This window comes from Macaca mulatta, chromosome 16, assembly GCF_049350105.2.
Source record: "Macaca mulatta isolate MMU2019108-1 chromosome 16, T2T-MMU8v2.0, whole genome shotgun sequence".
NCBI lineage: Eukaryota > Metazoa > Chordata > Mammalia > Primates > Cercopithecidae > Macaca > Macaca mulatta.
The window spans coordinates 64,273,781-64,300,730 of NC_133421.1; the positions used below are offsets into that span (position 1 = coordinate 64,273,781).

Here is a 26,950-nt window from a genome sequence, read left to right on the forward strand (position 1 = left end):
GATTTACTGGGAAGGACTGGGCACCGCTTGGGACCCTGGTTCCATGTGTAAACCATTGCCGGACTGCCCCCCTCCCTGGCCACGACACAGGTCACCCCAGCCTGTGGGGTCAAGGCGCAAGACCAGTCGGAGAACAGCCAGGCAAAAGCACAGAGAATTTTGCTCTCTGACTACTGCTGCCGTCGCTGCCAGTTCCCTCACAGCCCCCTTGGGGGATTTCCCTGCTGAAGCCAGCAGAAAGCCCAGCAGTCCCAGCGCCCCTCCCGCCACCGTCAGAGCTGCACTGATACCCCACCAGCACCTCAGCCGGAGCTGTGCCCACACCCCTGCCCCCTCCCCTCAGCCTTCCAGGAAGCAGAGACCAGACACAGGGAAACAGGAACATGTTGCCCTTTTATTTGCGTTTCTCAGAATACTGTACAAAGGGAGTAAAAATCCTATTCACACTTTGCTTAGAAAGATTTTAAGGTGAAAGTTCCCTATGATACATGGGGTGGGAGATGCAGGGCCAGGAGGCAGAAAACAGGCCCAGTGACCTCTCCTGCTCCCTCAGGCCCCTGGAAGAGGACACAGGGACCCACGCCTTTTCAAAATTAACACTGTCCCTAGTCGAACTGGGGAGGGAGGAGGCCCCGGCCCAGGCTCAGGCTCCCGGCCTCACTTTCTTCTCTGCAGGCTGAGACAGTGCCTACAGGCCACGCCTTGCTCCTTCCTCTGTGCTGCTTGAGCAGGGATCCTACAGGACTCTCACCACCGACCCCACGTGGGGTGGCCTCACAGCGCCACATGTGCCTGCCACATAAGAGGCCCTGCCCAGTGCCAGTCTGCATGAGGAAGCTAAGGGGTGAGGGCCTGCAGAGGACTACAGCATCCATTGTTTCTGTCACAGCTTCCCCGTACCCCTGCGGGAGTCAGGGCCAAGTTGGACCTGTGCTTACAATGACTCATGGGCCTTTTCCCCACCTGTCCACCCAACAGCCAACCCAGGAGTTAAGCCCACAGCAGCCTCCCTCCCCTATTACTATCACATTCTGTGGGTAAATCAACGCTCCAAGCCTGCTTCCCTCCCTGCCCACATCCCAAAGGAGACTGGGTCTAGCTCGTGTCCCTACCCCTCCCTCCCTTACACCAGTCCTCTGCTGCTATGTGGCCCCATTCTTCTAAGTCTCGACTCATTAACCCCCTACAGCTCCCCAACCTCCACCAGGCCAGGATGGCAGCAATCCTGGCCCCTCACCTCTGGGACCAAGCCATCCACACTCCACCCCATCTCCCCCCACCTGACCCTCCCCACTCCCACCCAGGGCCCCGGGTGCGCTGCAGGGAAGCTGCCAAAAGCCTGAGACTTGGATCAGACAGCTCTCTACCCAGAAGGGCAAGGCCCCATCCCACATTTGCTTCCATACACAAAAGCACACACTGCGTGTCATCGAAAAAACCTAGGAATCACAGTGACACAATCCAGAAGCCGTACCGCCCTCCGCTCCCTCCACAGGGGTTAAAGTGCTTTGGCTGCCTGAGGGCAAACAAGTGAGCAGGGGTTTTTCCCCTGGCCGCCTGTCCCAACTGCGTGGTCCATGTTCAGCCCAGGAGCCAAGCCCATTCCATGACCACCTCCATGGAGTCTCTATTCAAAAAGCAAAAGGAAAAGATCAAAAACTTCAGAAAAAGTCAGAGCCCGGGGGGCCTACCCCAACCCCACTACAAGCTACTCCAAGTTGGCTACTGGGGGAAGCCAGGGGGGAAACTAGGCCCAGAGGCTCAACCCCCATCTCTGGCAGTGTCCAGAGGCTTCTTCTTTCTGTCTTCAGTGTCACAGCACATGCCTTTTACCCTACCCCTCCCCTGCCACCCTGGGCAGGGGAAGGGGCTGCACCCTCAGTACTTATTGATTCCAAAAATCCGGACTCCGTGGAGCTGGGGCAGCTTGGGGATGAGCACGCTCATCAGAGACACAGTGTTGAGGACGAAGTGGATCTGGTCGTACTTAGTGTAGAAGCTGGTGAGGAAGTACCTGGGAGGGGAAGGGTGAGGAGAGAGATAAAAGACTGTTGGGAGGACCCCTTCCTCCCTCACTTCCTGTGTAGGGAAAGGCAGAATCCTGACGGCTAAGGAGTTACAGAAGAGATCCCCAGACCAGAGTAAGAAGCAAGAGCTCTCAGGCTAAAAAGGCCCCTCCCGGCCCAGCGGGGCCCCCACCTCCCAACTTCACCCCAAGCCTGTGGGCCTATCTCACTAGCAGGAAGAAAGCTCCAATGGAGGAAAGACGGGGCCAGGGAGGCCCAAAGCCTGAGCTCAGTCTAAGACCCAGGAATATTCCAACTTCCTCTGTTCATCCCTACACCAGGAGCCACAGCAGGGTTAATAAGCATGACTGGGCCCTGGGGTCCTCCAGGCCTTGCCCTGCCTGCTGGTGTCTTCCTGTAGCCCAGGCACTCACAACACGATGGGTGTGATGGTCAAGAACTTCCGAGAGGCCGTGAACTGGACCCCATAGTCCATCTGCTCCCAGTGGGTTAGCAGCCTCGCCTTGCCCTGGTCCGGGGTCTCAAAGGGTGTCCCCTTCACCGTGTGCAGGAAGATATACATGCCCTGGAGGACGAGGTCTTTGTTAGAGGATACAAAAGGGAAAAGGGCCCCCTGCCCAGTTCCTCCACCCAGTCACAGACAGAAGTAACTCCCAGTGATCTGGAGCCTCCCTCTGCTGGGCAGGGGGATGTGGGCTGGAGGTCAGGAAGAAGCTGGGAGCCTGGCAGGAGAAGAACAAGGGGACTCCCTGGGGGACAGGCTAGGCCTGGCATGAGAATGCGTAGCCACGAGACAGGCACCGAGATGCTGCCCCTCCAGGCCACTCATAGCCCCCTGTGCCTGCTGGGAGGAGGCAAGCAGATGGGACTAAACCCTGCTTACCCTCCAAAGAGGGCAAGGTAGCAAGTGGTGAGGGAGCAGGGAAGGGCAAGAGTAGAAGACGGTTCGAGAAGCTAACTTGAGAAAGGGGCATTTCTGTACCAGCCTAGGCACCAGGACTCCCGGGTCCTAGGAACTCTCTGGAGTCCTTTGTTTAGCTCTCAGGGGCACATCTTCCAGGCCCACAGCCACCCCACCCGAGAGATGTGGAAAAATCTGCAGATTTGATTCTTATCATGGTACACAGGGCAGGAACCCAGAAGGGGGAGCAAGGCAGAGAGATAAGGACTAGGCCTGGGCTCTGGAGGCAGACGTCAGTACGTCACCCTGACATCTGGGCCAGGCCCAACAGGCTCCTCCTATCCCTCAGCCCTGCCAAAGAGCAGCCCAGAGGGCAGGAGCAGGCAGCAGGCAGGCTCTCACCATGTTGTGGATGAGGTTGGTGAGGGTCCAGACGACAGGCACACTCACGAAGGGGATGCTCAGCAGCACAACGTGGAGGAGCCCGATGGCCAGCACGTAGGAGAGCCAGATGCCACGGCTGTTCATCACCCGCGTGTTGGGGTTCACCTCGCTGTGCGCTGTGCCCACATTCATCCTGCTGCCCCTCTCCACTGTTCTGCAAACAAGCAGCACAGGTCAGACAGGTCACACTGCTTTCCCTGCCCCCTCTCACCCTCGGATCCCACTGGGAGGCAGGCTCTTCCTTCCCTGAGAACTCCAGGCAGTTCCACTCTTTTGATTCTCAAGCATGGAAGGTGGAGAAAGTCCATGTGGACTTAGCTCTACTCATTTCCTGCTGCTGGGCTGGGATAAACAGCAGGCTGCCCCACGCATTATCCCATTGGGACTGGGCCCTGGCAGGGCATCGGAGGACAGGTCATCAAGAGGCATGCAGCCCCAGAGCAGAGAAGTCAAGGCCCATCCCCCAGCCTCACCCCCTATGGCACTCCCATGAGGACCCTCTGCCGACAAAGCCCCAGAGACAGAATTCTCACTCAGCACAACCCCTGCTGGACTGTGTCTCACTGAGGGCCTGATGTGGGACATCCACTCTTAAGCCCTTCCCATCAGGAGGGAAAGAAGTGAGGCCTGTGGGTACAGGCAGCAGTGGACGAACTATTTTGAGGTCACTGCATCCACTCACCTCCTCTAATTTTTTCAATTCTGGATCTCCCCAAACCCCAACTTAGGAGGACTGATCAGGTACAAAGAGGGAAGTGGGGAGGGAGGAAGATAGAAGAAAACAACAGACTAGCGACAACCTTTGCCCGGACCTGGAAGGCACCCCTCCTGGGTGACACAAAATAACCCATCTGGATGTCTTCTCCATTTGGCAGCCACTCAGGCCAACCCTTGTGCTGCCACCCACTCCGCTGCCAAACCACCAGGGTCCTTTTCCCCACAAGAGAGGCGAGGATAGAGAATGTGGCCAACACCTATAACTCCCACAGAGCGCTGGAACCCACATCAACATATGTCTCCCAAGGGCACAGACTCGAACCTGTGGTCTTCCTCCTGGCCCCGTTCTTCTCTGTCCTGCCCATCCTCACCTCAGCCTCCCCTCTCAGCACCTGTTTCCAGGTGTACATTAGCACCATGCCTTCCCCTGCCCAGCACCAACGGTGGGAGTCCTGCAGCAGGAGGAGCCAGGAGGTGGCCGCAACCCACAGTGAGCAGAGGGAAGTAGAGAAGGAAGGGGTGGAATGATCTGCCCCTTGTCCAGAGCTTGGCTGTCCCCAGATCCCTGAGGGCCCTGTGACCAGGAGAAAGCGGAGACGGACGGCACCTGTGTACTGGCTCACCTCCCTATCTGAGGTAGGGTCCTGCTTGCTAAAGACCATAAGATCATCACCATGTTAACAGCCCCATCTTTCCTGGGAATGCAGAGAAGACTCCCAGATAGAGATATTCTAGAAGTACCCGGAAGGCCACCTGCCTCACGCCCCTGCAGCAACCCCCTCAGACCCACATGCTATCTACTTCTGACTAGGAACTAGCCAAACCTGCACAGGAGCCTGAATCCTCAGGGGCCAGTTCTTTACTTCCAGGATAAGAGGAGCAAGTTTCCTCTTCTCAGACAGCTCCAAGCTTAGAGACCTCAGGGCAAACGTGACCCACAACACACCATCCCAACAAGCAAACACCTGTGCGCCAGCCTGGGGCGCACTCTGATTGCAGTGATGCTCCTGGGACCCATCAGTGCAGCCCATGAGGCTGGATAATGGAGCCTAACAGAAATCCTAGCATCTAGAAAGCCAGAGCTGGCTCCCACTGTTTATCTTCCCAGGGCCTTGGGGCTTCAGCTACTCTAGCAGCCCCTGGGACAGCTACTACGCAAAAGCCTCCACCTGAGACGAGAGGGTGGCATGTGGCTGAGAAGTGAGGGCTCTGAAGGACTTACCTCTAAGGAGAGGGAAACAGCGTCCCAAGTCTGACCTGAAACCGCCACCCCATCACCTCTCTGTAACCCGCACCTACAGAGGTGCTGGTGTAGAAAGCCCACTAACCCTTCCTAGTAGTTGTCCAAGAGTGCCAAAAGCCTCGTGGAATCCCAGACCACAGGACCCCATACCCCTTTCTGGCTTTCACAGGGCAGCCAACAAAACTCGATGAGCCTAGGAAAAGACTAGACCTAGGTCCCAGCCGACACCCCCGAAAGCTTCTTCCTGAAGCCTAAACACTAGGTACCCTGAGAGCAGGAAACCACCAGACACCCCTGAAAAAGAAGAGATCAATAAACTAACAAAAAGACTGGCAGCCAGGAAACACTCTTGAGACTTTCGTGTGACTACGGGCACATATCACTTCCATTAGTAAACCAACCAACCGACCCCTCCCCTAGATGGGGAGAAACAGAGAGAAGAGGCTGGCACAGGTCGACTAGGTCTACAGGAGCTGAGCTAAAAACTTCTGCTGCCACAGCTGGCAGGTGGCTGCTTAGTGCCGGGCCCTGATGTGGTTTCATAACCTGCCTCAAACCAGAGCCTGCAGCAACTCTGTTCTGTTAACCACTTTTTTGCTGGTAGCTCTTTCCCCCTTCTTCCCTCCCCACCCGCTTGGCTCCACGCACAAATATTCGGGCCCAGCCAGTATGCCAGACACTCAAGCCAAGGCTGAGCACCACCAGGGCAGCCACCAGGTGAGCCCTTCCCATTCCCTCCCCCAGGAAAGAGCAGCCCTCACAACAGCAAACCCCCTGTCTTGGAAGAGGAGCACAAAACATCCGGGCCTGGATGGGGACCCCAAAGGGGAGTCCGCGGGAGCACGTCACGATGCCACTTCCATTCCGCCCACCCCCCAAGCTGCAGGACCACAGCTGATCACATCTCAACTTTGGCCCAGCCACCCCGACTGGGGGAGGGCGGTGGGAGCGGAAAGCGAGTGCCCAGGCGAACCCGCAGTAAGCAGAGGAGAGGAGGAGCGAAGAGGCGGAGTCCTCACTGTTGTTGGGGTTTTCTGAGTGAGACCTCGGGCGCGGGGCCGGGGGGAGGGGTCCCGCTCTGTTGCCCAGTCTGGGTCCTGGCACTCGGAACCCGGCCAGGTCCGGGACCCCACAGCCATCTCCACGCGTTCACCCAGCCCTGGAAGCAGCCAAACGTTTATCCCAGAAGCCCAGCCGCTCCCCGCCTCCCACCCCTAGCCGAGGCGCTCCTCCCGACGTTCCACCCCCAGCCTCCAGCTCGCACTTTATTCCTTGGCCACCTCCCCAGCCGCAGCACCCCCTCGGCTGATGCACTCCCTCCACCCCCCACTCCCTCTGCCCCCGTCTATCCAGCCCGGGGCGCCTCCCCAGCAGCTCCTACCTTCCCTCCCGCCCCTCCCCTAGCCCTGGGGCCTCCTGGTTCCGTCTGGGCTCACCGTGCGGGGCCGGATATCGAGGGCCCGGGAACGGTTCCCGGGAGCGGGGTCCGCTGCTGCTCCAGCAGCTGTAACAACCCGCGGCGGCAGCCTCCCCGCTGGCAGCTCCGGCCGAATCAGCGCTCCGCGCCGGCCCCCGCGACGTCACCGCCCCGCGCCGGCACGCCCGACGCCTCCTGGGAGTTGTAGTTTCCTCTGCTGGTTCCTGGCCGGCCCGCCCGACGCTCCTGGGAGTTGTAGTTTTTCCTGGGCTCCGTTCCCGGACTCTCCGGGGACGCGCTGTTGGAAGTTGCACCGTGACGTGGTCAGATCGGATGATAGAATTTTGGTGCGTAACAATTCCAACTTTTGCTCCTGTGCCCTTCAAGTGTATTTTATCTGTGCCCCAGTTTTGCAGATGAGGAGACTCGGACTTGTAAGTAACTTGCTGTAGGTCTTTGCTGGGTCCCAGACTGGATCGAAACCCAGATATTCTGACCCCAAGTACAGGGTTTTTCCACTGCACCTGGCTGCCTCCGCCCCGGCCCCAGATTGGCTCCTCCAGAAACAGACTAGCCTGGCCCTTTGCCCTGCTGGGCCCTCCTGGGAGCGAGTTTTTCACAACATTGGCTGGGGTGAGGGTCTGGAGGGCCCAGAACGGAGCCTGCCTTCTCCTTCTCAGTCACTCTTGGCCCAGGCTGCCGCGGACCGGGCCACTTCCTTGGCCTCCCTGCACCTGACGTGAGAAGAAGCCACGTATCATAGATTCCTTGATCAGTAGTAAGGAGCCTGAGTTTCTGTCTCAGGTCAGCTTTTGTGGCTTTGAATGAGAGGTTCTGGTCTACAGTTTTCACATCTGCATCGTCTAAAGGCAAGGGCACAGACTTTACTGCCTGGTAGACATAGGGCAGGCCCTCCTTTATTGGCAATGTGACCTTGGGCAAATTACTTGTCTTAATCTCCAATTCCACACCTGTGAAACCCCACCTCCAATGTTGTGGGAACCCAAAAAAATGTATGTAAAGCACCTGTTGCATTGTATGAATCTACTTAATATTACTTTAGGAGGTTGCTCTTGAGGTCTCCTCGGTGACTCCCATTCTCCATGTCACCAAGAGGCCTTGTCTGAGTAGTTTCAACTCCCTACCCAGCTTCTTTCTAAGTCCACTCTGTGCAGGGCAGGGCTGGAATATCAAGATCAGATGATGTCATGGCATGCCAACCTGACTCTGAATGGCAGTTCATGGCACCCTGAACTGAAAGTGAGGGAACATGAAGGAAAAGGCTAGCCCAGGGAAACTGGGGAGCACTTCACTCGGACTCCACCTACCCTTCCTTCCCCAGGGAGCTGCCAGGAAACAGTTGTCACACAGCTGGAGTGGGACCCCCAGAGACACTTGGTGGTCACCAGGCAGGTGGGTATTTGAACCACCCAGAGCAGAACAGGCAGCTTCTTGAATATTTCCAGGGCCAATGGCCCCAAAAGGGCTCATCCCAAGATCGAAATAATCACCCGAGTCTGAAATAGCTCTGCCTGTGTCCTATGGAAGTTTCTCCTGGTTTGTGGAGGTGCCTTTCCTTATAGGCATCTTTCTGCAGACATAAGCAAACCCAGTGTTGTTCTTTTCACAGAAACCTCCCCCGCATTAAGGCAAGAAAGGTGCCTGTTTTTTCCGAAGTGAGCCTGCTTGACTCCTTTGATTTTTCTCTGGGATTCTTCATCCTCCATCAAGTTAATCGAGCCCTCTGGGTCTTGGTCAGTTTCCTGACATCTCTATGAAGTTCAGTGACCCAGACTGAGTCCACGTCTCCAATGAGGTTCTGACTAATGCAGAGTCTAACAGAAAGATTACTGGACATGTCATGCACTATTATCAAGGATTTTTTTTTTTTCACAATAGGAATGAACAGAGTTCTGACTCATTCTAGGTTTGTGGTAAATTGCAGATCACTTTCTGCTTTATTTAGCCGGAGTCCCTGTCATCATCTTTCTCCTTCTCTAAATCTGCCCTCATAATTACCATGTCTTCCCCAAACGTTCTTCAACTGTGAATAGCCCTAAGCACTACTCAGAGTGGGTGACAGCTCTCTTATTTGGTGCTGGGGGACACACAAACCCTTGGACAAACAATTGTCACTGTGTGCCAAGAAGCTGAAAAATTCTCCATGCCTCACAGCCATAATTACACTTCTGGTAGCATATTCTAAGGAAGTCATCCCATGTACAGGAAAAGCTGCAATGTGTCAGGATGTTCATTCCAGCAATATTTATAGTAGTGAAAAACTGAAAGCAACCAAATGCCCAAGAAAAAAATTACAGTATATCCACTGGATGGAATAGTATGAAGCCATTTAGGACAGATTATGAAAACCCTGTGGCAGTATGGGGAAATGTTTGCTAAGTTATATGAAAAAATAAGGACACAAAATAACATAAGATACATTCCCCAGGGATATAGTCAGCAAAGTCTAGAATGAAGAAAATTAGGACAAACACTCAATTCCCTTAACAAATAAAATTGGGGCCAGGTATGATGACTCACGCCTGTAATCCCAGTACTTTGGGAGGCCAAGGCTTGAGTCCAGGAGTTCGAGACCATCCTAGACAACATGGTAAAACCCCATGTCTACAAAAAATACAAAAATTAGCTGGGCATGGTGGTGTGTCTATAGTTGCAGCTACTCAGGAGGCTGAGGTGGGAGGATCAGTTGAGCCCGGGAGGTCAAGGCTGCAGTGACCTGTGATTGTGCCACTGCATTCTAGTCTGGGCAGCAGAGTGAGACCCTGTCTCAAAAAAAAAAAAAAAGGAATAAAAAAGAGGGAGAGAGACTTACAGATTAAAATAAATTAAGTGATATCAACTAAAAGTTTTATTTGGATCCTGATTCAAGCAAACTGACTTAAAAAAAAAAAAAAAAAAAAAAAAAAAAAAAAAAAGGCCGGGCATGGTGGCACATGCCTGTAACCCCAGCACTTTGGGAGGCCAAGGCAGGCGGATCACCTGAGGTCAGGAGTTCGAGACCAGCCTGGCCAACGTGGTGAAACTCCGTCTCTACTAAAACTACAAAAATTAGCTGGATGTGGTGGTGGGCGCCTGTAATCCCAGCTACTCGGGAGGCTGAAGCAAGAGAATCGCTTGAACCTGAGAGGCAGAGTTTGTAGTGAGCCGAGATTGCACCATTGGCACTCCAGCCTGGGCGACAGAGCAAGGCTCTGTCTCAAAAAAAAAAAAAGATTTTATTAAGTTATCAGGCAAATTTGAATACTGACAAGGTATTCAATGATATTAAAGAATTCTAAATATTCAGGCATGATATGGAATTGTGGTAAGATTGTTCTCTTAATTTAAAAAAGTCCTCCATGGCCTGGTGCGGTGGCTCACGCCTGTAATCCCAACACTTTGGGAGGCTGATCCGGGTGGATCATCTGAGGTCAGGAGTTCGAGACCAGCCTGGCCAACATGGCGAAACCCCGCCTTTACTAAAAATACAAAAATTAGCCAGGCGTGGTGGCAGGCACCTGTAATCCCAGCTACTTAGGAGGCTGAGGCAGGAGAATCGTTTGAACCTGGGAGGCGGAGGTGGCAGTGAACCGAGATCATGCCATTGCATTCCAGCCTGGGGGACAAGAGCGAGACTTCGTCTCAAAAAAAAAAAAAAAAAAAAAGAAATCTTCCTTGGCCCACACCTGTCATCCCAGCACTTTGGGAGGTGAGGCAGGCGGCTCACAAGGTCAGGAGTTTGAGACCAGCCTGGCCAGCATGGTAAAACCGCATCTCTACTAAAAATACAAAAAATTAGTCAGGCATGGTGGCACATGCCTGTAGCCCCAGCTATTCAGGAGGCTGAGGCAGGAGAATTGCTTGAACCTGGGAGGCAGAGGTTGCAGTGAGCCGAGATTATGCCACTGCACTCTGCCTGGGTGACAGAGTGAGACTTTGTCTCAAAAAAAAAAAAAAAAAAAAAGACTGAAAGATATGGTGATTGCATTTGCTTCAAAATAATCTGGACTGGGAACATTAGGGAAATAATAAGATGGGCCATGAGGTGATAATTATTGAAGCTGTGTGATGAGGACATGAAGTTCCTTATATTATTTTCTCTACTTTTTTTTTAGACAGAGTCCCACTCTGTCACCCAAGCTGGAGCACAGTGGCACAATCTCAGTGGCTCACTGCAACCTCCGCCTCCCCGGGTGAAGAGATTCTCCTGCCTCAGCCTCCCAAGTAGCTGGGATTACAGGTGCACGCCACTACATCACGGTAATTTTTGTATTTTTAGTTGAGACGGGATTTCACCATGTTTGCCAGGCTGGTTTTGAACTCCTGACCTCAAGTGATCTTCCCACCTTGGCCTCCCAAAGTGCTGGGATTACAGGCATGAGCCACCGTGCCTGGGCTATTTTCTCTACTTTTTTATTTTTAAAACTGTTCATAATAAAAAGTCTAAACCTGGCCGGGCGCGGTGGCTCAAGCCCGTAATCCCAGCACTTTGGGAGGCCGAGATGGGCGGATCACGAGGTCAGGAGATCGAGACCATCCTGGCTAACATGGTGAAACCCCGTCTCTACTAAAAAATACAAAAAATTAGCCGGGCGAGGCGGCGGGCGCCTGTGGTCCCAGCTACTCGGGAGGCTGAGGCAGGAGAATGGCGTGAACCTGGGAGGCGTGAACCTGGGAGGCGGAGCTTGCAGTGAGCTGAGATCCGGCCACTGCACTCCAGCCTGGGCGACAGAGCGAGACTCCGTCTCAAAAAAAAAAAAAAAAAAAAAAAAGTCTAAACCTGCATATACATTAATGATTACGATAAGCCAAAATAGAGCAACACTAGTAATGTCCTGTGGCACCAGACTGCCAGGGTTCAACTCGCAGCTCCTCTAGTTACCAGCTGTGTAACCTTAAGCAAGTTACTGAACCTCTCTGTGCTTCAGCTACCTTGTTGCTAAATAAATTGGCAAGTGACACTGGTGTTTGGAAAAAATAAAGTAAATGAAGATGGTGATGATCATGATAATACCCACCTCATGCTGTGGATATTAAATGGGTCAGTAAATGTGAAATGAAACACTTGAAACAATTCCTGGCACATAATTAAGTGCTCAGTATGTGTTGCCTTTTATTAATTCATTCCATGTTTGAATGATATTTGAGCATCTACTTTACTAGGGTTATGGAAATTCAACAAAATAAAAACAGACCTTGGGCTGGGCACTGTGACTCAAGCCTGTAATCCCAGCATTTTGGGAAGCTGAGGCGGGAGGATAGCTTGAGGCCAGGAGTTCAAGACCAGTCTGGGCAACATAATGAGACCCCCCCCACCACCACCACCACCATCTCTATAAAAAATAAAAATAAATTAGCCGGGCATGGTGGTGCGTTCCTATAGTCCCAGCTACTCAGGAGGCTAAGGCAGGAGGATCGTGTAAGCCCAAGGAGTTCAAGGCTGCAGTGAGCTATGATCTCGCTATTTCACTCCAGCCTGGGTGATACAGCAAGCCCTGTCTCCTAAAACAACAACAGCTGGGCCCAGTGACTCATGCCTGTAATCCCAGAACTTTGGAAGGCCGAGGTAGGTGGATCATCTGAGGTTAGGAGTTCGAGACCAGCCTGGCCAACGTGGTGAAACCCCGTCTCTACTAAAAATGCAAAAATTAGCTGGGCACAGTGGCGTGCCCCTGTAATCCCAGTTACTGGGAAGACTGAGGCGGGAGAATTGCTTGAACCCAGGAGGCGGAGGCTGCAGTGAGCAGAGATCATGCCATTGCACTCCAGCCTGGGCAACAAGAGCAGAACTTTGTCTCAAAAAAAGAAAGAAAGAGAGAGAGAGAGAGAGAGAGAGAGAGAAAGACAACAATAAAAAAATAACCTTGAATCAGGATGAAGGGATTCAGGGTGATCTTTTTCATTCTCTAGTTTCAAACTTTGCATAATGTGATATTACTTTTAAATTTTTTATGAAAAGTGTTTTAAAACAAAATGAGCCTCTGTCACAGGCTCTCCCTGCCCTCTGGAGCTCCTTAGGCTGCTGAGTTAGACACGTTCCCCAGCCTCAGTGTGCTTTCATCTGGTGATCTGGGAGTGGTGATTGGGCCTCTGCTTGTGAGAGATACACCGTCTAGCGGGGACCGAACGTGTTCCCGGGATGCTGCTGGCCGTGTTTAGAAGCTGAGAGGAGGGGTGTCAGGAACAGAGCCCCCGGCCGGGCGCCATGGCTCACACCTGTAATCCCAGCACTTTGGGAGGCCAAGGCGGGCAGATCACGAGGTCAGGAGATCAAGACCATCCTGGCTAATACGGTGAAACCCCATCTCTACCGAAAATACAAAAATTAGCCGAGCGTGGTGGCGGGCATCTATAGTCCCAGCTACTCAGGAGGCTGAGGCAGGAGAGTGGTGTGAACCCGGGAGGCGGAGCTTGCAGATCTCACCACGGCACTCCAGCCTGGGCGACAGAGCGAGACTCCAGCTCAAAAAAAAAAAAAAAAAAAAGAAACAGAGCCCCTTCCCCTGGGGGAAAGAATGCCACCTCTCCACTCCTACCCCTCCCCTCCTCCCCAGCCTGCTTCCTGAAGGTCGGGCGGTGAGGTCATGTCCAGAGCAAGTGCAAGGAAGGAAAGAACTGCTTATTTCATTGACAGTTGTGTTTTTATTTTTGTTTAGGTGGGGGATATCCCAGGCACGTGGTGGGAAGAAGGAGGGGGAGGGGAGGGCAGATGTTAAGCAGACAAAAGAGCAGCGAGTGACCCTCCAGAAAACTACTGAGCCAGTCAGAAGCCAGGAGCGGGTGCGAGACTGGCAGCATCGCCCGCGGGCACTCTGTTCTGCCTCCCTCACCCAGTCCTGTGGTTGGCTACTTTGGGCTGTGCAGAGAAAGGGCTGAACCGGTCAGGGCCACTGGGCCCCCATCCTCCAGTCTGTGCCTGGGAACAAGAACCTCCCCGGGGAACCAAGTGCAGGGAGGTACCTTAGGAACCCCTCAACCTGCATATTCTTTGATATGGACAACTGACACTCTCCCATGAACAAAAGCAGTTAGAAAACTGGAAGTATTTCAGATCAAAAGGACAATGGATATAAACACAGTAGGTTCAAGACAAGACCCCCTAGCTCCCTACCAACTGAGTTCCTCCTACTCCTAGCCTCCTATCCTCACCTGTCTAGAAATCTCAGTGGCCACTGTTCCCAGATCACCTTCTCCTGCCTAAGGCCAGCTCCTCCTTCAGTAACAATCACAGCAAACATTATTGTTTGCTATGTTGCAGGCACTGGGCAGAGGGCTTTATTTGTCTGGTACAGAACTGCCTCCCCCTAGGCTGCTAGGCTCGCTCCCTGTCTCACGTTTGCATTTCCTGAACAGGGTGAATTCTCAATAAATGTTAACTGAACTATGTAACAGAACTGTTACCAGAAAGGGGTCCCAATCCAGACCCCAAGAGAGGGTTCTTGGATCTCACACAAGAAAGAATTCAGGGCGAGTCCACAGTGCGAAGTAAAAGCAAGTTTATTAAGGAAGTAAAGGAACAAAAGAATAGCTACTCAATAGACAGAGCAGCCCCGAGGGCTGCTGGTTGCCCATTTTTATGGTTATTTCTTGATGATACACTAAACAAGGGGTGGGTTATTCATGCTCCCCTCTTTAGGCCATTTAAGGTAACTTCCTGACGTTGCCATGGTGTTTGTAAACTGTCATGGCGCTGCTGAAAGTGTAGCAGTGAGGACAACCAGAGGTCACTGTGGTTGCTGTTTTGGTTTTGATGGGTTTTGGCCAGCTCCTTTACTGCAACCTGTTTTATCAGCAAGGTCTTTATGACCTGTATTTTATGCTGACCTCCTATCTCATCCTGTGACTTAGAATGCCTTAGCCATAGGGTTCAGCCTCATTTTACCCAGCTTCTATTTAAGATGGAGTTGCTCTGGTTCACATGCCTCTGACAGAAATGCATATCCCCGACCACAGCCACACAGCTCTCCCTTGTTCTTGTCTCAGCCTCCTACCCTTTTCCATCTGATGGACTCCTATACATCCCTCAAGGCCTACCTCACCTGTCACCTTCTCGGTGCAGCCTTCCCCAATGTCCAAGCTTCATCCTCCAGGCTCCTGTGACCCTGGCAGATGCCTCAGTCCAAGCCCACCCCTAGGTGATCAGATGGCTGTATTTGTGCACACACCAGTCTTCCCTCATTCGTTGGGGGACATTTAATGTTCTCAGACAGGCGCAGGTGGCTCTACACAAAAATACAAAAGTTAGCTGGGCGTGGTGGTGCACGCCTGTAGTCACAGCTACTTGGGAGGGTGAGGTGGGAAGATGGCTTGAGCCCAGGAGGTTGAGGCTACAAGTGAGCTGTGATCATGCCACTGCGGTCCAGCCTGGATGACAGAACGAGACCTGTCTCAAAAAACACACACAACTCTGAATCCCCAGTGCCTAAGAGGCCCTGGTACACAGTACGTGCTCAGATATGTGTTAAGTAAATGAGAGAGTACCTCCAAGCATGGCAGCATGAAGTATATGTGTACACCCCTTGCTCTTTTCCGCAGGGAAGAAGAATAGCAGAGGCCTTTGTTGTCCTCCCCCCGAAACTGCCCAGTAGCCTGGCATTCGATGGGTCCCTGGCTGACCTGATACAGAAGGTAGCCCTTCTTTATCTTCTCTATCATCTATCTATCTATTTATCTATGTATCTATCTATCTATCTTCCTTTCAGTTATCCCCCTATCCAGGCTGGACCTGGGGGTCTCCAACATCAGGGAGGGAAGGGGATGGAGGCCTGCTGAACTTCTTTCCCCCAGGGTCACATGTTGGGGATATAGAGTTACCACCCTTAGAGGGAGGAGCTGTGACTCAGACTGCCTGCGGTGGGAGGCTCAGAGGCTCCCTTTCCTGGGCCCTGAACTTGGGAGCCAGGGCCCTGCCATGCCTCAGCCTCTTCCCTGCCTGCCATTCTAGACATGTGGAGCATCAGGCTAGACAGGATCTCAGAGACTGTGAGGGTCCAGAAAACAGAAAGGATTTGCCCCGTGGCATAAACATCTGCTGGTCTCGGGTCTAGCCCAAGAATTTCCCCAGGCACTGCACAGGCCAAGACAGAGCGTGGGACTCCCTAGTGATGGCTCTTCCAGTTCCATGCCATGTGTCCCCTCAGGTCTTTATCATCTCACACCTAGACCTTTGCCATAACTTGTTTTCCTGCCACCAATACATCCCGACACAACCAACATAGTGATCCAAATATCAAATCTAATTTTAAAACCTTTCAATCTGACCAGATGCGGTGGCTCATGCTTGTAATCCCAACACTTTGGGAAACTGAGGTGGGCGGATCACTTGAACCCAGGAGTTTGAAACCAGCCTGTGCAATATGACCAAACCTCATCTCTACACAAAAATACAAAAAAAAAAAAAAAAAAAAATTAGCTGGGCATGATGGCATACACCTCTGGTTCTAGCCCCTTGGGAGGCCGAGGTGGAAGGATCTCCTGAGCCTGGGGAGGTTGAGGTTACAGTGGGCTGTGATGCCACCACTGCACTACAGGCTGGGAGACAGAGTGGGACCCTGTCTCGAAAAAAATAAAAATAAAAACTTGGTTTTTCTAAAGTACTGTGAATATATTATCAGATAAGTCTTCCCCAACACACTTTTGTCCCTTCTTCCTTGTAACTTCCACTCCCCTTCTCCACCCGAACATTCAAAATGACAGGAAAAATTAAATCACAAGAGGCTAAGATTACTTCTGCATAAAGGGATAAAGGGACACAGAGGGCAAGGACTAAGGGTGGGGAGGAAAGAGGGCATGGTGAGGAGCAAGGTGGAGGTTTTCAGTTTTTTAATTTAAAGATATTTTGGGCCATGGATGTATGTAATGGAACATTGGAGTCAGGGGCAGGGGAAAGAATACTCAAAAATTTCGTTTTTGTTATGATGCCCCTCCTCTTCATCCCTGTTGTGTAAGCCCCTCCTCTTCATCCCTGAGAAACTTTCAATAAATTTCGACTGTTCTTTAATGAAAAAAATAATAATAATAAAAAAATAAAAATAAAAAATAAAATAAATAAAAACTTGGCCGAGCACAATGACTCACGCCTGTAATCCCAACACTTTGGGAGGCCGAGGTCGAAGGATCACTTGAGGTCAGGAGTTCAAGACCAGCCTGGCCAACATGGTAAAACCCCGTCTCTACTAAAAAAATAAATAAATACAAGAATAAAAAGAAAAATTGGCCGGGCATGGTGGTGCACACCTGTAATCCTAGCTACTCGGGAGGCTGAGGCAGGAGAATCGCTTGAACCTGGGAGGCAGAGATTGCAGTGAGCCGAGATCAAGCCACTGCACTCCAGCCTGGGTGACAGAGGGAGACTCCATCTCAAAAAAACTAAATAAATAGGCCGGGCGCAGTGGCTCATGCCTGTAATCCCAGCACTTTGGGAGGCCAAGGCAGGCAGATCACCTGAGGTCAGAAGAAACCCCGTCTCTACTGAAAATACAAAAATTAGCCAGGCGTCGTGGCGGGTGCCTGTAATCCCAGCTACTCTGCAGACTGAGGCAGGAGAATCGCTTGAACCTGGGAGGCAGAGGTTTCAGTGAGCTGAGATCATGCCATTGCACTCCAGCCTGGGCAACAAGAGTGAAACTCCGTCTCAAAAAAATAAATAAATAAAATAATAAAAACTAAATAACACCTTTTTAATCAATAAGCCACAGAATCAAGTCCCAATGCATTCATGGTATGCAAGCCACAAGGATCTGCTCCCTTTTTACTTCTTTACCCCTGGCCTTTGCCACCACCCCCTCCATCCACGCGGTGATCTGGAAGCCAAGCCCTTTCATGCTCCCTTGCTTTTGCACGCTCTGCTTCACCACCTGAGTAACTCACCCTTTAAAGCTCAGCTCAAATGTCACTCCTTGGTGAAGTCTTCCTTGATTGCACCCTGGAAAAGCTAGTGTACCAGTTAAGGATGCTCTCAGCGGAAAGCAACAGAAAACCCAAATAATGATTCTTACCCTAGATTGCCATTAGAATCACCTGAGGAGCTTTTGAAAATTCCCATCACCTGGCCAGGCACGGTGGCTCACGCCTGTGATCCCAGGACTTTGGGAGGCTGAGGCAGGTGGATCACCTGAGGTCAGGAGTTCGAGACCAGCCTGGCCAACATGGAGAAAACCCATCTCTACTAAAAATACAAAAATTAGCTGGGCATAGTGGCGTGTGCCTGTAATCCCAGCTACTTGGGAGGCTGAGGCAGGAGAATCTCTTGAACCCAGGAGGTAGAGGCTACAGTGAGCCGAGATGGTGCCACTGTAGTCTAGCCTGGGTGACAGAGTGAGACTCTGTCTCAAAAAGAAAAAAGATCTCCATCACCAGACACATGCCAGATTAACTCAATCAAAATCTCCGTGGGTGTACCCAGGCATGAGGAGTTTTCAAAACTGCCTGTATTCCAGTATGCAGCCAAATTGAGAAGCACTGAGATTAGGGGGTTCTCTTTCTCACGTATTGAGTCTAGAGGTGGCGGTTGCTGGTGTTGGTTGAGTAGCTCAGTGATTTCCAGGCCAACATCTCAATAATATTCAACCTTCCCTTTATGCTTTGTTGTCTCATGGCCACGAGATGGCCTGAGTTGACCCTTTCATGTTCAAAGTAGGGGCCGGGCATGGTGGCTCATGCCTGTAATCACCAGCACTTTTGTGGGGGCTGAGGCAGGAACCCTAGGAGTTTGAGACCAGCCTGGGCAACAAAGTGACACCCTCATCTCTACAAAAACAAAAACAAAAATTGTCTCATTGTGGTGGCACATGTCTGTGGTCCCAGCTACATAGGAGGCTGAGGCAGGAGGATTGATTGAGTTTGGTGGGGGTCAAGGCTGCAGTGAGCTGTGTCTGTACCATTGCACTCCAGCCTGGGCAACACAGTGATACCCTCTGTCAAGAAAAAAAAAAGGCCAGTGCAGTGGCTCATGCCTGTAATCCCACACTTTGGGAGGCCATGGAAGGTAGATCACTGGAGGTTAGGAGTTCAAGACCAGCCTGGCCAACATGGTGAAACCTCATCTCTTCTAAAAATACAAAAATTACCTAGGTGTGGTGGTGCAGGCCTGTAATCCCAGCTATTCAGGAGGCTGAGGCAGGAGAATTGCTTGAATCCGGGAAGTGAAGGTTGTAGTGAACCGAGATCGCACTATTGCACTCCAGCCTGGGTGACAGAGACTCCATTTCAAAAAAAAAAAAAAAAAGTACGGAGAAGAGCAGAGCCCCAGCCCCATCCTCTCTTACCAGCAAATCAAAGACTGTCCCACAAACCTATTCTGCAAACTTCTGCTTAGATGCCATTGACCAGAATTGGGCCGCCCTCAGCTGCAAAGGAGATTGGAGAAGTAGGCAACAGGATTTCTGATGGCTGAGAAGATCAATCAGGTTGAATTGTCAAGGACTGAGTGCATTGCCACTCCCAAAGCCATGTGTGTTATCTGGTAGTAGGAGGGAAGGGATAGTTCTGCCATGTTATTAATACTTATTCTCTCTATGCTTCACAGCTCCTTGTACAAACATCAATTAATGCAGGCATCACATCAAAGCATTGTGGAGACATGTCTGTGTCTCCCTCCAGACCAACAATTCTCAACCCAGGCTGCACGTTAGACATATCTGGGGAGCTTTTGAAAGAAACCAGTGCCTAGACCCCATGCACAGAGATTTTAATGTAATTGGTCCAGATGTTAACCCCAGCATAACTAATTTGTAAAAGCTCCCCAAGTGATTTGAATGTGCAGGGTGTTTTGAGAACCCTGACATAGACCCAGCACCTTAAGAACCCTGTCTATGTTTCCTTCGACTAGCATACAAGGCTCACAGGAAATTCTCACTGAATGAATAAACAAATAAATGAATGGCAGAGAATTTCTGCTCCAACTCTGCAGTCCCTAGTCTGCAGTGTGCACTGTCCTAAGTGTGGTTCCTCCCTCGCCTCAGATCTCCCTCCTTCACTGAGTCTGCACTCAGCCTTCCTTAATTAGCCACATCCACAGCTCCGGCTGGGCTCCTGCTTCTCCCACAGCTGCTGTGCTGGACACCCTAGTCCCACTGTTTTCCCGGAAGCTGCCCTAGTCTTAGAAGGAAATAACCCTCCATCAACAGCCAGGCTCAATTCTCGTGCCTCAGTTAAAGCCCCTGCCCAGTGTGAGAGAGGAACAGGGGGAAAGGGAGGATTGATCAGCTTTCTGTCCCACATTCAGCGACAGTCCCAAAATGGACACCCAAGTAGCCAGCAGCAGAGTGTCTGGCCTTATTGACAAGTAACCCTCAGAGAAAAGGATTGCTTGTTGCTTCTCCTGCCTAAGTGTAGAAAGTTATCTGATTCCTTAGACAAATGTGAGTCTGCAAAATGCCCCTGTTGATATCACAGAAATGAGTCTGTGGTGAGTACATCCTCAGAGATGATATCATCTGGTATCCTACCATCCGATCTAGTCCCCATCATGCTTCTGAAACTGCTTGTTCAAAGGTAACCTGCAGGGCCAGCCTCACAGGCATGCAGCCGACGAGGTCCCACAAGACCTCATGCCCTGTGCTCAGAAGAGCCCTGCAACTTGGTTTTACACTGTGCTGCTGTCGTCATCTTGAAATTCTTTTTTATTTTTATTTTTTAGAGACAGAGTCGCACACTGTCACCCAGGCTACAGTGCAGTGGTGCAATCACAGCTCACTGCAGCCTCCACTTCCCAGGCTCAAGCCATCCTCCCACCTCAGCCTCCCGAGTAGCTAGGAATACAAATATGTGCCTATGTGCCACCATGGTCCGTTGATTTATTTTTTCTTTTTGTAGAAACTGTATTTGGACAATTTTTTGTTTGTTTGTTTGTTTGTTTGTTTTGGTAGAGACGAGGTTTTACTATGTTGCACAGGCCAGTCTCAAACTCGTGAGGCTCCTTGATCCTTGGCCACCCAAAGTGCTAAGATTATAGGCATGAGCCACTGCACCCAGCCTTGAAAATCTTTTTTTTTTTTTGAGACAGGGCCTTGATGCGTCACCTAGGCTGTAGTGAAGAGGCGCAATCTTAGCTCAATGAAACCTCTGCCTCCTGGGTTCAAGTGATTCTCATGCCTCAGCCTCCCAAATAGCTGGGATTACAGGTGTGCACCACCACAGGCCAGTTAATTTTTTGTATTTTTAGTAGAGATGGTGTTTCGCCATGTTGGTCAGGCTGGTCTCAAACTCTTGGCCTCAAGTGATCCACCCACCTTGGCCTCCCAAAGAGCTAGGATTACAGGCGTGAGCCACCACACCTGGCAAGGCCTTGAAATTCTTAACAGCTTTCGCCTGGGCATGGTGGCTCACACCTGTAATCCCAGCACTTTTCGAGGCCAAGGTGGGTGGATCACTTGAGGTCAGGAGTTTGAGACCAGCCTGGCCAATATGGTGAATCCCTGTCTCTACTAAAAATACAAAAATTAGCTGGGTATGGTGGCAGGCACCTATAGTCTCAGCTACTTGGGAGCCTAAAGCAGGAGAATCGTTTTAACCTGGGAGGCAGAGGTTGCAGTGAGCCGAGGTTACAGCACTGCACTCCAGCCTGGGCCACAGAGTGAGACTCTATCTTAAAAAAAAAAAAAAAAAAAAAAAAGGAAGAAATTCTTAACAGGTTTTTGAAACAAGGGACCCCCCCACACACGCCCCATTTTTATTTTGCACTGAGCTATACAATTCCATGTCCAGTCCTGGTCACCCATAGTCTTGCAAAATCCAGCAAGAAAAATCCTTCTCAGAAAGATCTCCAATGCGTGTGACCTCATCTTCCTTTGCGTAAGTATATCCTTCCTAGTCTTTGTGACACCCCACTCTCCCGTTCTTTTCCACCTCTTTCACCTGGCAGGAGGGCTTCCAGGTTCCATACAATACAATACCGTGGGTACCATCAGGCTCAACAGGCAAGGATGTAGGGTATTGGTAAGCGTGGCACAGAGGTAACAGCTGCTAGCAGGCAATGAAAAGTGGTTGGACAAGGAGTCAGAAAACTGGGCTCTGGTCTTTGGCCACTGACACTGTGTAACTCGGGTCACATTCTGGGCCTCAGTTTACCTGTCTGCAAACTAAGGAGGGTTCAACTGGCTGGTCCCTTCCTTTGAGCTCTATCAATCATTGAGGCTCTGAATCCCAGCACCGAACTGGAGATACTGTAGGTAGGATGGTGCCACAGGAGGTGTCATGTGGTTGGACTTGAGGGTCAAGGGAGTTGCAGGGGATAAGCCACCATGGGCTAAGAAATGAGATGGGTCATCCACATGGATCACATCTATGACCCCTTGTCATCCCTGCCCCTGCACAGCATACGAGAGGAAGTGGAGGGGAAAAGCCTGGCGTGGGTAATGAAATCATGGAGGAAGACCATGATGCATTCTGGAAGTCAGTAATCCTAACAACTAGCCTTTGCACAGCACTTCACAAAGTACCTTCACATCGATTCAACCCTGGCGGGTCCTCCCAACCCTACGGTCACACATGAATCTCATCTTCTGCCTTGAAATCCTTCTTTCCCACTACCCAGTGAACATCAGGAGAGGGTGGTATCGAGGAGTGGCATGGCCTGCAAATGATGCCTGGGGTAGGGACGCCCTAGAGGAACAAGTCATCCAAGCCTTCTTTGGTGCCCAGGCCTGAGGGAGAATTCAAAGTGCCAACCTGAGAGTCCGGGGCTCCAGCAAACTGAGAGAACCTGAGTCAGTTCTCATCCAGATCATAAAATCAGCAGGAAAACTCAGAGACAACCACATCAGTCTTCAGGTGCCTTAAAGAACTTCCAACTCCTAGAGAGGCAATCAATCCACCACACAGAGAACAAACTAAAGTTGAACTACAGCACTCCTGGCAGGCAAGAGGGCTGGGCACAGTGAGGAGCCAGGAGATGAGGAACCCCAGACAGACATGTTTTCCAAGGAAAGGCTAGGGGAAGTTTGCTCACCATGGAAGAAGGGGCCACTGAGCGTGGAAGAAGGGCAGAAGGGGATAGGGGGAGGAATGGAGTTGGAGGGATACTGGTTGCTGGAGACAGTGGATGTGGGATGGGGCCCACCCAGTTCTGCCTGCCAGGCCTGCCACGAAGGGATCCTTCTGCCCAGCCAGGTTCTGGGTAAGGAAGAAGGGTTCTGGGAAGCAGAGTTTCAGCCTTGAGGAGTGATGGAAGATGGCAGCATCAAGACCTTGGGAGGGGAGCCTGGTGCAGGGAATGGAACTGGGGCCTGGTCTCCCCACGACAGAGTTCATCAGGGTCCAGGATCTGCCCTCTCTTGGCATTGCCTGGCCACACCATGGCTCAGGTATCCGACACCTGGGCCCGGAGTCACATGCCAGGAAACCCAACACTCTTGGGTCCCAGCCCCCAACTTTCAGCAGCTGCGAGCAAACAGGGCTTCTGGAGGAGGAAGCGGGTCTCCAGAGCCCAGCAGCAGGGAGCCTCCATCCAGGGAGAGGGCACCTGCACTCGAGAAGGCTCTGCCACCAACAGGGGTGAGAAGAATGGAGGAGGATGGGGAGGAGGAGGGAGAAAGTGCAGAGCAGAGAGGACAGAGCTGGGGCAGGCAGAGGGGTGGATGCTCCCAGAAAAGGGGTAGAAGGGCATAGAAGGTGGGGTCAGAGGTCCATTTTACCTCGTCACCTGGCCTAGCTGGACGCCCTGACACCCTATCGCTCATCTGTCCCCCTTGTCTCCATCACACGAGTGCCAACTAGACCTTCTGGTGCCTACCTAGCCCACTTGGCAGCCTCCCAGGTAGGTAGGGGAAGAAGACTTTATTCCGATGACAGGAATCAATACATGGACAGAGGCAGAAACTTAGAAACCCGAAGACCCAGAATGGCCAACAAGGCCTCATAGATTAACCTTCTAGAATCAATAGAACCTAAAAGAGTTTCAAGCGCAAAAGACCCTTTACCCAAAAGGCCCTATTGAGGAGCCTTAAATCAAGAGAGACCCCAAGAAGGAAGTGAAAAAGTCACCCAGGCTTGAGAGAAGCCCCCAGAGAAGAGGCCCCGGCCCAAAGACACTCCCCAGAGGGACCTCAGGAGGAGAAAGCTGGTGGTGGGGCATGCGATTCTCTTGACTCACTCTTCTTTTATGTGGCCTCTTCTTCCCCAGATCCTACTCCACTCCAGGACTATGCCAATTTATGGCCATGCTCCCAACAGCAGGTCACCTCCTGTCCCTCCTGCTGATGATAGGCACAGGGGGTACTGTGCCCAGCCCCCTGGTGCCTCCCCGGGGCTGCTATGTGGCAAAGGAAGCAGGTGAACAGACATTCCGCTGCAGCCAGGCAGGTCTGAGGACTGTGCCCTCTGGCATCCCCAACAACACCCGCAAGCTCTACCTCGATGCCAACCAGCTGGCATCTGTGCCTGCTGGTGCCTTCCAGAACCTGCCTGTCCTGGAGGAGCTGGATCTGTCCCATAATGCCCTTGCCCACCTCTCAGGGGCGGCTTTCCAGGGCCTGGAGGGCACGCTGCGCCACCTCGACCTCTCTGCCAACCAGCTGGCCTCGGTGCCCGTGGAGGCCTTTGTGGGACTACAGATCCAAGTGAACCTATCCGCCAACCCATGGCACTGCGACTGCGCCCTCCAGGAAGTGCTCCAGCAGGTGAGGCTGGCGCCAGGCACTGGGACAGGCATCGTGTGTGGCCCAGGAGCCCGACCGGACCTCGTGGGGCAGGAGTTCCTGCTGCTGGCAGGGGAGGAAGAGCTGTGTGGGGCAGGGCGGGGCGGGGCCCGGAGGAGCACCGATGTGGCCCTGCTGGTCACCATGGGGGGCTGGCTGACACTTGTGGTGGCTTATCTGGTGCGTTATGTGTGGCAGAACCGAGATGAGACCCGGCGCTCCCTCAAGCGGGCCCCAGTGCTGCCCGTGCGTTCTGAGGATTCCTCCATCCTCAGCACAGTGGTCTGATGACCCAGGATGCTCCTCCAGCCACACCCCACGCTCCTACCCCTATGCCCTCTCCTCTGACCCCCTCTGCCTCCTGTGCAGCTTCACCCCTGCCCCCAAGCCCATCCCACCCCTCCCTCCTTTATTCCCCCTAAATACCTGCGCTGGCTCTCTCTCTCTCTCTCTGTGTCATCTTAACCAACACCATCTTTGGTGCCTGGAGTTTTTTGGTGCCTACTCTGTGCCTGGATTGTGCTAGACTCAGAAAACCCACAACAGAGAATGACAGCAGGTGGGGTGGGAGCAAGAGAGGAGGGGCTATGGGGGGCAGGTTGAGGAGGGAGCCTGCACCTGGCCCCGGGCAATTTCAAAGGCTTCGCTGTAGGATGTTTGAACTGATTCTTTTTTTCTCTTTCTTTTTTTCTTTGAGATGGAGTCTTGCTGTGTCGCCAGACTGGAGTGCAGTGGTAGGATCTCGGCTCACTGCAACCTCTGCCTCCCAGGTTCAAGTGATTCTCCACCTCAGCCTCCCCAGTAGCTGGGACTACAGGCGTGCGCCACCACACCGAGCTAATTTTTGTATTTTTTAGTAGAATTGAGGTTTCACCATGTTGGCCAGGATGGTCTCGATCTCTTGACCTCGTGATCTGCCCGCCTTGGCCTCCCAAAGTGCTGGGATTACAGGCGTGAGACACCGTGCCCGGCCTGAACTGACTCAGGTGGGTGGATCACCCAAGGCAGCATGCAACATGAACCCCTCGGATCATTACAGACCTATACAGCCCTTCTGCCACCAGCTTCTTCCTGCCCTACAGAGCAGAGGCCTAGAGAGGGAGAGAAAGCCAAGGGTACCCTGAGGGAGCCCCCAGCTGAGGGGGAGTGAAGCCCCACCCCTTCCTGAACTGGACTCACAAACAGAGGCTTCAAAAGCGCAATCCTAAAACTGAGGTCTCCTACAGAGTGAGGGGCATCAAAGCCAGAGGCATCCCAGGGAGCTTATTCCAAAGAGAGGGACTGCCTCCCCCATTGGACTAAAGGGAGTTCAAACTGCTAGAAATGATTTTGCCTTAGCTCTCTAAGAATCTGACATCATCAACCTCTCTCACCTCCAAGGAACCTGTCTCTACTAAAAATACAAAAAATTAGCCGGGCGTGGTGGCAGGCATCTGTAACCCCAGCTACTCATGAGGCTGAGGCAGGAGAATCACTTGATCCCAGGAGGTGGAGGCTGCAGTGAGCCAAGATCATGCCACTGCACTCCAGCCTGGGCCACAGATCAAGACCTTCTCTAAAAAAAAAAAACAAAAAAAATTGGGAGAGTTTTGGACAGAAAAGAGAGAGGAGAGAGGGTCCCTAGATGAAAGGTGTGAACAAGGTAAGGAAGATGTGAAATAACTCAGAATGTCTGGGCAGCAGCAAGACTCACCCTGGGGCTGGAAGAGAGGGTGCAAAGAGGGGCAAGGGAAGGGTGGGTGGGACCAAACTGGAGGGGAGGTCAAAAGCCAGGCTGTGGCCAGATTTAAAATGACACTGTGGGCCGGGTGTGGTGGTTCACACCTGTAATCCCAGCACTTTGGGAGGCCAAGGCAGGCAGATCACAAGGTCAGAAGATCGAGACCATCCCAGCTAACATGGTGAAACCCTGTCTCTACTAAAAATACAAAAAATTGGCCAGGCGTGGTGGCGGGTGCCTGTAGTCCAAGCTACTTGGGAGACTGAGGCAGGAGAATGGCGTGAACCCGGGAGGCGGAGCTTGCAGTGAGCCGAGATCGCGCCACTGCACTCCAGCCTGCGCGACAGAGCAAGACTCCGTCTCAAAAAAAAAAAAGACACTGTGGGCTCCTCCTCTCTTCTCCCTCTGCCTCTACTGAGAGCGTCCACTGAGAACCTCCCCTGGCTTCTTGCTTCTCTTGTCCCCAGGCTCCTCCTGTTCCTGTGCCCTCTATTGGGGATACCCTCCTCCGGCTCAGGGTCCCTATCCAGAGAGTCCCAATCTCTCTCCGTCTTCTCCTTTATACACTGATGAGTTTCCTGAGCTCCTTCTCGTGGGGGAAAGGTGGTCTCTACGACTGAGCTGGGGACAGGTGACTGGAGAGCTGGGCGGGGGAAGTGAGGAGACCCCAGAACATCCCTGGACAACTCAATAAAGTCACTTTTATCAATGCTCTGGTCTCTGATTGCTCGTTTTCCTGGGCACCTGTGGTCTGTTGGTGACAAGAACGGGTGCTGAGCTTGTCTTCAGCCCTCCACCACCCCTTTGGTGGGGGTGCTCCTGCTGGGCTGGAGGCCAGCTTCCCC

General features: G+C 52.2%; 2 protein-coding genes across 20 annotated transcripts; one reads left to right on the top strand and one right to left on the bottom strand.

The window, feature by feature from the left end:
* Window positions 1–374: 374 nt before the first annotated feature.
* ORMDL3 (ORMDL sphingolipid biosynthesis regulator 3) lies at window positions 375–6,895 on the bottom strand. Of its 9 annotated transcripts, XM_077968648.1 has the most exons (6): window positions 4,914–6,263; window positions 4,461–4,663; window positions 4,055–4,105; window positions 3,331–3,526; window positions 2,441–2,592; window positions 375–2,014 (listed from the first exon to the last, which is right to left on the bottom strand). In XM_077968648.1, the coding sequence occupies exons 4-6, from the start codon at window positions 3,502–3,504 to the stop codon at window positions 1,879–1,881; spliced, it is 462 nt and encodes a 153-aa protein (XP_077824774.1). In that variant the 5' UTR covers window positions 3,505–3,526; window positions 4,055–4,105; window positions 4,461–4,663; window positions 4,914–6,263; the 3' UTR covers window positions 375–1,878.
* Window positions 6,896–6,962: 67 nt separating this feature from the next.
* Window positions 6,963–26,814, top strand: LRRC3C (leucine rich repeat containing 3C). Of its 11 annotated transcripts, none has more exons than XM_077971511.1 (4): window positions 7,017–7,096; window positions 15,285–15,377; window positions 21,436–21,542; window positions 23,872–24,933. In XM_077971511.1, the coding sequence occupies exons 3-4, from the start codon at window positions 21,517–21,519 to the stop codon at window positions 24,671–24,673; spliced, it is 828 nt and encodes a 275-aa protein (XP_077827637.1). In that variant the 5' UTR covers window positions 7,017–7,096; window positions 15,285–15,377; window positions 21,436–21,516; the 3' UTR covers window positions 24,674–24,933. The 11 variants fall into 11 exon arrangements, 2 of the variants coding, with proteins under 2 accessions (XP_077827637.1, XP_014975036.2); XR_013406691.1 differs by lacking the exon at window positions 21,436–21,542 and adding an exon at window positions 26,421–26,814 and having other exon boundaries at window positions 7,030–7,096; window positions 23,872–25,087; XR_013406690.1 differs by lacking the exon at window positions 21,436–21,542 and adding an exon at window positions 26,441–26,535 and having other exon boundaries at window positions 7,030–7,096; window positions 23,872–25,241.
* The last annotated feature ends 136 nt before the right edge of the window (window positions 26,815–26,950 follow it).

Bases quoted from the DNA above. Each gene is read 5' to 3' on its own strand.
- LRRC3C (XM_077971511.1), top strand. From the start codon at position 21,517: ATGCGTGTGACCTCATCTTCCTTTGC. The intron at 21,543-23,871 runs GTAAGTATATCC...CTTCTTCCCCAG, and splicing joins GTGACCTCATCTTCCTTTGC to ATCCTACTCCACTCCAGGAC.
- ORMDL3 (XM_077968645.1), bottom strand. The intron at 2,593-3,330 runs GTGAGAGCCTGC...CTCGTCCTCCAG, and splicing joins CCAACCTCATCCACAACATG to GGCATGTATATCTTCCTGCA. The intron at 2,015-2,440 runs GTGAGTGCCTGG...TTCCCCTCCCAG, and splicing joins ACCATCACACCCATCGTGTT to GTACTTCCTCACCAGCTTCT.